Source organism: Fusarium tjaetaba (genome assembly GCF_013396195.1).
Source record: "Fusarium tjaetaba strain NRRL 66243 chromosome Unknown NRRL66243_c0000059, whole genome shotgun sequence".
NCBI lineage: Eukaryota > Fungi > Ascomycota > Sordariomycetes > Hypocreales > Nectriaceae > Fusarium > Fusarium tjaetaba.
Genome location: NW_023501255.1, coordinates 92,975 through 105,159, shown reverse-complemented (window position 1 = coordinate 105,159; position 12,185 = coordinate 92,975). Strand labels below are relative to the sequence as shown.

The following is a 12,185-nucleotide window of genomic DNA, read 5'->3' as shown; positions in this document are numbered from 1 at the left end:
ATTAAATTATTAATAAAAGTAACAGCTTATAGTAAATAAGAACCTAAATTACGTTACTACAGTAAAAGGACGTGAAGCTCTGAGCCGTAACCCCACCAATTACCTTCCGGGGTCCGATGGATGTCATCCCACGACCCGGTCGGGCTGTATCATTGCCTACCTCCCTTACAAATGGACCCTCATCAGCCCATGTACATGATGGAAATGCCGCCATAACTGTTGATAGTCGATAAATCCCACTCAATCTCAGCTTCTTGATTTTGAGGATCCTAGCTTCCCTTTTAGGATCAGGGCCACCATGAAGAAGGGGGTCGAGCTTCAAAAGGGCTTAACCTTAGTGTGTGCAGTGTAATGGACATTTTAGGCATGAAAGTTGCTCATATGATATCCCTGGTCGTAAGTATAACGTATCAGTACCTTGTTGTCAGAGCGTTGAGAAACCATCTTCAGTCTTCTCGATACATATCGCACACACACGAACAACAGCACTCTGCGAACGGCTTGACGTCTTATCAGGCAATCATCGAGCATTTTGGAATAAAGCATGAAGAATATGATTTCGCCAGCGATTACAATAATTAAGCGAAAGTCCGCATCTCACGTTTGCAATTCAAGTCATTTCACAGTTGAATTCTGGTGGCATTAACTATCTAAGTTGACTGTATCAACAATGAAACTTCCTGCTAAGCTCTTTCAACTGTCTGTAGGCCTCTGGTGTCAACAGTATTATTGCTGTTGACATGTAATCGGGTCCGCGTAAGGAATATCAAATCGACTTCACTCTTCCCCACTGTCAACATCGCCGTCATCCTGCTCGCCTTCACCACCACCTTCCTCCCCTTCCGCCTCCTCGAAGAGATGCTCAGATAGAGGGATAGGCACTCTGGTTGCCTCGCACAGCTGCGCAACAGTCATAGAATTGTGGTACGCCAGGAAGCGGTGCGGGCCTGTCGGGTGCTCAGAAAGCCTGGAGTCGGGAATGTGTGGCAGATCAGTTCCCCAAAGCTGCTCTTTATCACTGAACGCTGTAAACGTGCAAGGCCTGTGGAAGAGAGAACAACATGTACAAACCCAGACATCAGTCCTGCTCTCATCGCGTACGCATGTGATGCGTGCTCCGATGTATATGCATGTATCACACTGGTGTGCGACCACTGTGTTCTGTCGGTTATCGCTAGCCACGCGATTCATGACATCGGAAGTGAACTTGAAGGGCCCCGTGGTTGCAATATGGGTTAGATCCGTGCCGAACAGGCGTCTGACTGATCGGAAATTGTCATCCCAAGTCGCATACGCTGGTACAGGACGAGGAGCGCTCGACTCCAGAGAGACCCATCGATACGTTTGGGCCAAGTGATTGGTCTCCAACTTTCTGGCATTCACGATGCTCCATTTCTTGGGGAACCCCTCGAGTGGTTCTGTGTATACTCGCCCCTCTAAAGCTTGAAGGATATCCATGGCAACACGCCAGGGTTTCAAAACTCCTTCAATGTTGAGGTTATTAACGTAGGCAGCCATCGTATTGGTGCTCTTTTTCGAACGATACATTGGCATACTGAGCCACGTTTGTTGTCCTTGGTCGAACCACTCGTATGCGACGGAAAAGCAAGATGCCTCATCAAAATTGACATACTGGCCTACGGATGGGACGCCAAGCCAAGCATGATCATGTGGCTTATGATCATCCATCACTTCAAAGACGAGGTAACCATATCTAGCATCATATGGCTTTGGGCCTGGTAACTGAGAAACCGCCCCGTGGAATCTAAACACTACACTGCGACCAGTGCCTTGCTCATTGACCAAACGTATGGGGATCACGTTCAGCGTGTTCGGCGTTTTCCGGACTCGATAGGTGGTAAAGGTGCGAGCCGACACGTCACCAGGAGCTGATGCCTTGCCTGGGACCATAGGGAAACAGTCGAAATAATTTCGTCCCGCAGTGGCACTTTCGAACATGGGGGAGCTCAAGTTGCATCCACGGGGCTTTATTTTGGGCCAACCTGTCGCTGATACTGCGAAACGTGAGATAGAATGCATGAATTGAGCTTTGCACTGCATTTGAACCCAACTTCCCTCGGAGTTCATGTCGACTGGCTGAAAGCATGCATTGTGGTAGGTTCGAAGTACAATTATCATTGTTTGCTCTGCCATTTTGATAAGATGAGGAGGAGTGCCTTCATCAAAAGTCATAAGAGGGATCATATGTCGATGCTCCTTTTGTGACTTTCGTGCAATTGCGTAGTGCCCCCCTCCAGAACGCCGAGCTTCGGAATCGGTGACATATCCATGGTGAAGGTGTCGGTACCATGGGTTGATAGATTTACCAACGTAGAAGCCCACATAATGGTTAATGTCGGCTTGGGAGGCATCGCGGTATGTCCCGTTAGGTTGGTCTCGGGGGTGTGTATAAACTCGTAGGTAGATAGTGGGACGATTAGGCCAGTCTAGCGAAATGTGTCGGAGATCCAGTATGTTCTTGAGAGAGAACCGTCCGTCTTTGAGGACGTTCAAGACGTCAGGGATGAAAGCTGCGCACAGAGCATCAACATTGTGTCGTAGATTCTGTCCACCGAAGCAAAGAGTGAGGTCTTCATCTGTGAATCCAAATGCTCTGAGTTGATTGGGCACGGTCGCAAATGTCGACCAAAGTGTTCGGATGAATCGCTCAAGTATCGAACCGTTGTTGTGGGTGACGCTCTGTGTCTGAGGTACAAAAGAAGAAGAAACCGGGGCCGGAAGTAGTTCGACTGTCTGCTCAGCCAAAGTACGGAACTTGGCCCCGATGTTCAAGATACTAAGAGGGAGGACCACTAGATTAGATCGTTAGTCTGTGAATGCAAGCACCAGGTTATAAACTGCAGCTTACCTGGGATCTTTTTGGTGCCTTTGAAAAAGAATACCATGGCAGTGGACTTGCCCCGAAAGAACATATAACCTGGTTCCTTCTTGAAGAGTGGGAGGCGGCCGTTTACCAATAGGTTTGGTGGCATCCTGCCCCTCCAAGCACCGGGTACATCGTTTGTCGTGTCGAGATATTTCCAATCACGCTTGAGCTCAACAGCCCACATCTGGCGAGCCGCTCCTTGGGGCCACGGCAGGTCGGTAGGGAGCTGCGTGAGTAGAAGCCGGTCGATCGAGGTAGTTGTTGCCATCTTGGCAACGACTGTCCCAGAGTCTTGTTAGCTTTGCGAGTGAGTTGCAAGGGCTACTTACTAGCGACGTACAACGCTGTAGTAGAGAGTTCTACTGACTAAGAGAAAGGGTCGAAAAGGAACCAGTGAAACTTGTATCCGAGCTGCGGGTCGTTCAACGCAAAGCCCGTTGGCTTGCAGAGATGGGTGTCGAAGGGGTAAGAACTGGTGGTGAGTCAAAGCGGTGTTGACTTGGGAGTAATAGAAAGGCACCAAGCCTGAAGTCAAATGAGAAGGTGCTCGTAGCCAAGGAAAACTTTGCGGATGTTGGTAATAGAAGAAAAGAAGGCTGAGGAGAAAGGGAAGAGAAGAGAGAAGGGCAGAGGTGTGGGAGCTTCGGTATTTATAGGCAGAATCTCAGGCCCATGGTTATTGGCACCAAACGGTGATTTCACATTGAGTCACTCTCAAACGATGCCTCTTGTTCTTCAGTTTATAGACTGATTCACTGTGGCTGTCCTGTTTGATTCACTGCCACAAACGAAATCGGTGACGGATGCATCACACTGTGACTGATTGGCAACTGCGCATTGTTTTCACTTCCAATTGATTCCTATTGTTATCCATTTTTTCACTCTGATTCACAACATCCATAATCTTGTTTGCCACTCAAGCACAAGCGAAGCTCGTAGGTTGTGCAGCCGAAAGCCGACGATGCCTGATACCGACTCAAATTCACCACCAGTTGCTGCATCGCTCACCAACATCACCAGGCCCCCAACCTCCGAAGCCTTCTCACACCCCTAAGCCGGCTCAAGCTAATGAGATACCCAGAAGCATATCAGTATGTTCGAGTTGTTTTACATAAAAACACAGCCTGGTCTCAGCAGCAAAGAAGAGGGTAACGATGTCCCTGGCGTAGCTTGAAGCCTACAAACAATCGCCATTGTCTTCGCAGAATCAGTGACTCTTACAACTCCAGCAACGCCATTGTTTGTGCTCAGACTTGCAGGTCTTTCGGTCATCATCATGACTGACTTACAATACAAGCCTCATTCTAGGCAGCAGATAAAACCAGAAGTTTCTTGTCCAAGTGTTTCGATATGTGCCATTTTTGCGTTTATGTTGCTTCAAACCCTGAACCTTCTCTCAAACGACAGTTTGTTACCAAACGAAGTGCTATTGTTGACCGGTTCTTATTATAGGTCTTGTGTCCTGTCAGTTCCTATCTTTCCTATCTGCTCCTCTTATTCTACATCTGTTAATCCCTTATCTTGTTTTATTATGCTTTTGCGTTGAAAAGATTTCTTTGGACAAATGTTGATGCTATTGTCCGTACCACTTGAGAGCCGTGCTAAGCCATGCCATGCGTTGTTCGCATGTAACCTTCCGTACATCAGCACCAGTATCTTCATGTTTCCATTTTGTTCAGAGCTTGAATATAAGAACATATCACCTTCCGCTGACACAAAGCTTGGTCATGCTATGCAAGGCATAAACTACGGCTTGCTACATTTACTCGGCAAATCGACCAACCGTCGAGCTTTCAAAGAGGCAAACAACAAGCAACTTCGAAAGTTGAATGCCTCAAAGACGTTCAGGTTTGTCCCATGTCCAGAAACGACGCGTATCATGAGGCTCCAGTAGACGGCTGTTACGTCTCCTTTGTAACGCGTGATAAACAGTAATGATGTGATATTATGTTGACTTTCTCTCCACTACACCGTTCCTTTTGCTTTACGAATTTCTAGGAGTCAGCATTTCATAGAAGCAAAGCTGCGTTTCCAATCGTAGCCTGGAAACGCATTGTTAATTGTCGAATCGTGAACGGTGTCGGTAATGAACCATCGACGATTGGCCAGATGTCGTACAAAACTACCTTACTGTACCAAGAGCCTCAAAAACGTAAGGTCCCTACATCAGGGCCTAAGGCAACAGGGCTCATATACTGTTCAACAATAAATTAGTCACCAGAAACCGGCTCCAAATACCTTGAGATTGAGTGCATCAAGCACGAACCGAGCAGTTTTTTTTTAGGACGCATCCGTTCTTTGTTCGCGACGATTGGTCGATTGATTTCGTCTTGTCTCATGCTTCCTTTGATGAACTTTGATCTCTGAAAACTTGCGCTATTCTTGTTGTACAAAGCGTAGATTGACCACAACGAGTATTTCAGCTTTGTTTGAAAGAGTCTTTACTGTCACATACCCGTCTTTAATGATCCAGGTGATGAACTCATATCCAAACCCGAAGGAGATGGCCTGTTTGCTAAGGTTATCGCAATCAATATCTCTAGTACATTTGCTTCATATGAGTCCATTACGTACCTGTTTAGTTAGATGCCACCAAACGTCACACGCTGGCTCTGAATGTAGCAGTCCCCAATTGATAGGCCTAGGTTGAGCACTAGCAACCAAGCTCAGGACGTGTCCAAAGATTCGTCGAGAATCCCAGACGAAAAGATATGTTGAAGCGAGGAGGGCAACAGTCGCTGACTGAGGCTTGTAACCGAGTACGATGATGGAAGCCTCGTACTAAGGTACGTATATCGCCAGAATTAAAGATCTTATCATATAGTCACACTAACCTTGAACAGGCATTTCATCATCAAGATCCTGCCATTGTGTACAAAAGTTTAGATCAGAGTTAAAAATTACAGCAGCAATTCCACAAAACTCCAGGAATCTTCTAAATTATTCGGCAGTACCTCTTTTGACAAGGGAGGCCGAGTTTCACTCGGCCGATGGCGGCGGACGAAGAACGGACTAGAAACCGGACAAGAGGCGGAGATCGTCGAGAACCGCAGTAAACCGGACAAGACCTCTACAAGACTGTCCCCTGAAACGGTGCTTACGGGTGGGTCGCGCCGTTTAATCCCTGTTCAGATTGATTAGAGGAATGACAAGGATCCGTCGCCATGTGAAGCTGAGATATCATATCATGAAAAAGTGATCGTGAACGTGAATCTCCAAACGATCTTGGTAAGATGATCTCATCGCGGGGAGATTCATCCGATCACTCACTTCTGTTTTTTCTGATTGCATTGCAATATAACAAAGAATTAATGTGTCATGCCGATGCATGTCTTATAACCTCTTGACTTGCCGATATCTGTACTATTCCATCTTTGGATATGAGTCGAAATGATCGTAAAGTGCTGAATCAAAGCAGCCACTCAGAACTTGTATTCTCGGACTTAAGGGACCGCGCCGGGCGAGAGTTGGACGAGATTTAACCGTTGCCCTTTTTTAGCATTTGGCGTTTCCACTGTTTTTGATCCACAGAGCGAGATTGGGTGGATATGATACCCGAGGGTTGGGTTTCAATGTTGCGTTGCAGCGATGAACTCAAAAGCGTTTGACACGGCATTTGGATCCGAATATGTCTGTGAACAAGAAGAATAACTTATTATCATATTTAACTTATGTTGAGAATAGCTCTTTTCATCAGTTCAGAGACCCCCACAACCCGAGATTTTCGGATATACACGCCTAAAAGTCGTAAGCAAAGTTAAATAGTCCCCCTAGCTTCCCCGTCAATCCTTTACCTTATTTCACCAAACCAATCAGACTCTTTCCCACCTCGGCCTTGCCTTGGGTTCTTAGCCGAGATGAGTCAAATCCTGCACATCTGCCCCACGGCGCTGACTTACTCGTCCACTTGACTCAGGTGGAAGCTCCCTGAAGCAATTCCCAGCTGGTGGAGCCGACTTTACCCCTGCCTACCCCTACCGGCGGACATTTTTCAACGGACGCTTCGTATTGTTGATTGGTAATGCCGGATCAAATTGTTCCAAAGGAGAATATAGACCCATTTTAACTTTTTTGGCTTGGCTGCACCTTTGTTGACTTTATAGTGCGGGATGTCGGCATCTTTTTCCCATGCGCCCTCTTCCTCTCTTGTTTTGTTAACAGTGAGCCTGTGATCAAACACATTGGCTGCTGTATCATATAAGTTAGTCTAATAATCATTATTTCATTATTCCTATAATTCTTCTAATTAAAACGCCATTTTAACTGAGCTCATCTCAGTGTACTACTCCTTTTCGCGACGGGTGACTTTGGGCTCCCAGTTAAAAAAACGACTTACACGCACGACCCAACCGATATAAGTCACCATGGCGGAAAAAGACCTTGGAAAGGCTGAGGAGGCTATTGCTGCCAACCACCACACTGAGCAGGCTGATCCTGCTTATCGCAACTCTATCGATACCGACTCGACACGCCACGGCCCAGCTGAGCAAAACAACGGTGGCGTATCCATTGAGCAAGCTGAGGCTGAGTTCGCTGAGCTTCAGCGAGAATTTACTGGCGTCTCAAGAGCCAGTAGGAGGAAGAGCAGAGCCAGTGTTGGCGACCCTGAAAAGAATGCTCACGCTGAAGACAATGAGGTCGAGTCCATCTTTAATCTTGAGGCTGCTCTTCGCGGCGGTCTTGATCGCGAGAGGGAGGTTGGCATCAAGTCCAAGCACATTGGTGTCTACTGGAATGACTTGACTGTTAAGGGCTATGGTGGCATGTCGAATTATGTGCCTACCTTCCCCGATGCTTTTGTCAACTTCTTCGACGTTATCACTCCTGTTATTCGAATGCTTGGTCTTGGTCCCAAGCCTGAGCAGGTCGCCCTTCTCGACAAGTTCAGGGGTGTCTGCAAGCCCGGCGAGATGGTCCTTGTTCTAGGCAAACCCGGCTCAGGATGCACCACCTTCCTCAAGACCATCGCCAACCAGCGCTGGGGCTACACCGCAGTTGAGGGCGAGGTTCTGTACGGAAAGTGGAAGAACACCGAATTCGACCAGTACCGTGGTGAAGCTGTTTACTCCGCCGAAGACGATATTCACCACCCTACCCTTACTGTTGAGCAGACTCTTGGCTTTGCTCTTGATACGAAGATGCCCAAGCTGAGACCTGGAAACATGTCCAAGCAGGAGTTTAAGGAGAGCGTTATTACCACGCTTCTCAAGATGTTCAATATTGAGCATACCCGCCACACCATCGTTGGTGACCATTTCGTCCGCGGAGTCAGTGGAGGTGAGAGAAAGCGTGTCAGTATCGCAGAGGCTATGATCTGCAGCGGTGCCGTCTTCTCATGGGACAACTCCACTCGAGGTCTCGACGCCAGTACTGCTCTCGACTTCGCCAAGTCCCTTCGAATCCAGACCAACCTGTACAAGACCACCACTTTCGTCTCCCTGTATCAGGCCTCCGAGAACATCTACAACCTTTTCGACAAGGTTATGGTTATCGATGGTGGTAAGGAGGTTTACTTCGGTCCCGCTGCCTCTGCCCGCAGCTACTTCGAGAGCCTTGGTTTCGCCCCTCGTCCCCGCCAGACCAGCGCCGACTACCTGACCGGCTGCACGGATGCCTTCGAAAGAGAGTACGCCCCTGGACGCTCCGAGGAGAACACCCCTCACGACCCCGAGACTCTTGAGCAGGCCTTCAAGAAATCTGATGCTTTCAAGTCCTTGGAAGCCGAGATGGCTGAGTATAAGGCTTCTCTCGCATCTGAAGAGGAAACGCATAATAACTTCCAGCTCGCTGTGAAGGAGGGAAAGCGTGGAACATCCAAGCGCTCAGTCTACCAAGTTGGCTTCCATCTGCAGGTCTGGGCCCTTATGAAGCGCCAGTTTACTCTCAAGCTGCAGGATCGATTCAACCTCTTTGTCGGATGGTTCCGCAGCATCGTTATCGCCATTGTCCTCGGAACCCTCTACCTCAATCTCGGAAAGACTTCAGCTAGTGCCTTCAGCAAGGGAGGTCTGCTCTTCGTCGCCCTTCTGTTCAACGCTTTCCAGGCCTTTTCGGAGCTCGCTAGTACCATGACCGGCAGAACGATTGTGAACAAGCACAAGGCCTATGCGTTCCACAGACCGTCAGCTTTATGGATTGCTCAGATCTTCGTCGACCAGGTTTTTGCTGCCTCGCAGATCTTGGTCTTCAGTATCATCGTGTATTTCATGACCAATCTCGTCCGAGACGCCGGTTCCTTCTTTACATTCTATCTCATGATTCTATCGGGAAACATTGCGATGACTCTGTTCTTCAGAATCATTGGTTGTATATCGCCGGGCTTTGATCAGGCTATCAAGTTTGCTGTTGTTGTAATCACATTGTTCGTAGTCACATCTGGCTATATCATCCAATATGAACAAGAGCAGGTCTGGCTCCGATGGATCTTCTGGATCAACCCCCTCGGACTGAGCTTCTCCGCCATGATGATGAATGAGTTCAAGTCCCTGGAAATGACCTGCACAGCAGACAGTCTGATTCCCGCTGGCCCCGAATATACCGATATCAATCACCAAGTTTGCACGCTTGCTGGTTCAAAGGCTGGTACCACCCTCGTCTCTGGCAGCGACTACGTTGCCCAAGGCTTCTCTTACCATGTTGGAGATCTTTGGAGGAACTGGGGTATTGTCATGTCCCTTATTGTCTTCTTCCTGATTCTCAACGTCGTCCTCGGAGAGTTCGTCAACTTTGGCATGGGAGGAAACGCTGCCAAGGTCTATGCTAAGCCTAACAAGGAGAGGAAGGCTCTTAATGAGAAACTCACCGCTAAGAAGGATGCCCGAACCAAGGACAAGTCCAACGAAGAGGGATCCGAAATTACCATCAAGTCTGAGAGAGTCCTCACTTGGGAGAACCTCAACTATGATGTCCCTGTGCCAGGAGGCGAACGCCGACTTCTCAACAACGTCTTCGGTTACGTCCGCCCAGGTGAGCTTACCGCTCTGATGGGTGCCTCTGGTGCTGGAAAGACTACTCTTCTGGATGTCCTCGCAGCTCGCAAGAACATTGGTGTTATCTCTGGAGATATCCTCATCGACGCTATGAAGCCAGGCAAGACCTTCCAGCGATCTACTTCTTATGCCGAACAGCTCGATGTTCACGAGCCTACTCAGACCGTCCGCGAGGCATTCCGTTTCTCTGCTGAACTCCGACAGCCATTCCACGTGCCTATGGAGGAGCGCTACGCCTATGTTGAAGAGATCATCTCCCTTCTTGAGATGGAGTCCATTGCCGATGCTATTATTGGAACCCCTGAATTTGGTCTTACGGTCGAACAGCGAAAGCGTGTCACTATCGGTGTCGAGCTTGCTGCCAAGCCCGAGCTGATGCTTTTCCTCGACGAGCCTACCTCCGGTCTTGACAGTCAGAGTGCCTTCAACATCGTCCGCTTCCTCAAGAAGCTCGCTGCTTCAGGCCAGGCTATTCTGTGCACTATCCATCAACCGAACGCCGCTTTGTTCGAGAACTTTGATCGCCTTCTTCTGCTCCAGCGCGGTGGTCGCACCGTTTATTTCGGCGACATTGGCAAGGATGCTCACGTTCTGCGAAGCTATCTCAAGAGCCACGGTGCTGAAGCTGGTCCTACTGATAACGTTGCTGAGTACATGCTTGAAGCCATTGGTGCTGGTAGCGCTCCCCGCGTTGGAGACCGTGATTGGGCCGATATCTGGGAGGATAGTGCTGAGTTTGCTGACGTCAAGGAGACCATCATTCGTCTGAAGCGCGAGCGTCAGGCTGCTGGTGCCGCGGTCACTGTCAACGATCCTGAGCTGGAGAAGGAATATGCTTCTCCTTTCAAGCATCAGATGATGGTTGTGTGCAAGCGCATGTTCCTGTCTTTCTGGCGATCCCCTGACTACATCTTCACCCGAATCTTCAGCCACGTTGCTGTCGCCCTTAGTAAGTTTTGCCCTGGGTCTATCTTAATTATACTTTAGCTAACCTCTTCAAGTCACTGGTCTGATGTACTTGAACCTTGACAACTCTCGTTCCTCACTGCAGAACCGAGTCTTCATCATGTTCCAAGTTACTGTTCTGCCCGCTCTTATCATCACTCAAGTCGAAGTCATGTTCCACATCAAGCGAGCTCTCTTCTTCAGAGAGCAGTCTTCCAAGATGTACTCTCCCTTCGTATTCTCCTCGTCGGTTGTCCTAGCTGAACTGCCCTACTCTATTATGTGTGCGGTAGCTTTCTGTAAGTTCTTAACACCAACAATCCAATTGAGCCATTACTCACACGTTTCAGATCTCCCAATTTACTTCATGCCCGGATTCCAGACCGAGCCTTCTCGAGCAGGATTTCAGTTCTTCATTATCCTCATCACTGAGCTGTTCTCAGTCACCCTTGGACAGGCTCTCGCCAGTATCACCCCCTCGCCCTTCATCTCAGCACAGTTTGATCCATTCATCATCATCAACTTCGCCTTGTTCTGTGGTGTTACGATCCCCAAACCTCAGATCCCTGGTTTCTGGCGTGCCTGGATGTACCAACTGGACCCTTTCACCCGTCTGATCAGCTCAATGGTCACAACTGCCCTGCACGGAGTTGAGGTTGTCTGCAAGCAAAGCGAGCTCAACCGCTTCACTTCGCCTTCTAACAGTACTTGTGGAGATTACATGGAGCCCTTCTTCGCCAATGGCGGTCGTGGCTATCTTGTCAATGACAACACAAGAGACTGCGAGTATTGCGCGTACAAGGTGGGCGACGAGTTTTACAGCACCTTTGATCTCTCTTTCAACGATCGTTGGAGAGATTTGGGTATCTTTGCTTGCTTCATCGCAAGTAACTTAATTATCATTATCTTGGCGGTAAGTAGCCCTGCATAAGCACCACCTTGAAGAACGATTGCTAACTTATGTTTCAGAGCCGCTTCCTCAACTTCAACCGACGTTAAAGGGTAAAGAAGTTTATTATAGACGATGTGATGGGTTTTGCAGGATGTGTGACGGGTACGATTAAAAGTTGACCATAGACTATATATAGAGAGGAACAGCAGTTACCTCATTTAATACATAACTTTACCCTCATGACAGATAAAAAGCTATTCAAACATCATTCAGAAGCGTTCTCCAGGGTCAGACGATGCTCGAACCCAAACGTTTTCCCCTCCTGTGACGATGTTTTCCTCTGTTTAACAATGGAAGATGATCACGTGATGCGTACGTCTCATTCAAGCAACTAACATGGTTGCATGGGCTCTGTTAATTTGTGTTGGTTCACCGACAATTAGCTAGAGCTACCTTACGTGTGCCAATTCTA

The 12,185-nt window shown here is 48.3% G+C and overlaps 2 protein-coding genes across 2 annotated transcripts; one reads left to right on the top strand and one right to left on the bottom strand.

The window, feature by feature from the left end:
* Positions 1-777: 777 nt before the first annotated feature.
* On the bottom strand, positions 778-3,155 carry FTJAE_2874 (uncharacterized protein; the record flags this gene model as incomplete). Its single annotated transcript, XM_037349113.1, has 2 exons — positions 778-2,813; positions 2,870-3,155. The coding sequence occupies 2 exons, from the start codon at positions 3,153-3,155 to the stop codon at positions 778-780; spliced, it is 2,322 nt and encodes a 773-aa protein (XP_037209991.1).
* A 4,096-nt stretch (positions 3,156-7,251) lies between these two features.
* FTJAE_2873 (ABC1 transport) lies at positions 7,252-11,820 on the top strand (the record flags this gene model as incomplete). The annotated part of the gene is made up of 4 exons (XM_037349112.1): positions 7,252-10,825; positions 10,878-11,120; positions 11,172-11,734; positions 11,791-11,820. The coding sequence occupies 4 exons, from the start codon at positions 7,252-7,254 to the stop codon at positions 11,818-11,820; spliced, it is 4,410 nt and encodes a 1,469-aa protein (XP_037209990.1).
* Positions 11,821-12,185: the final 365 nt, after the last annotated feature.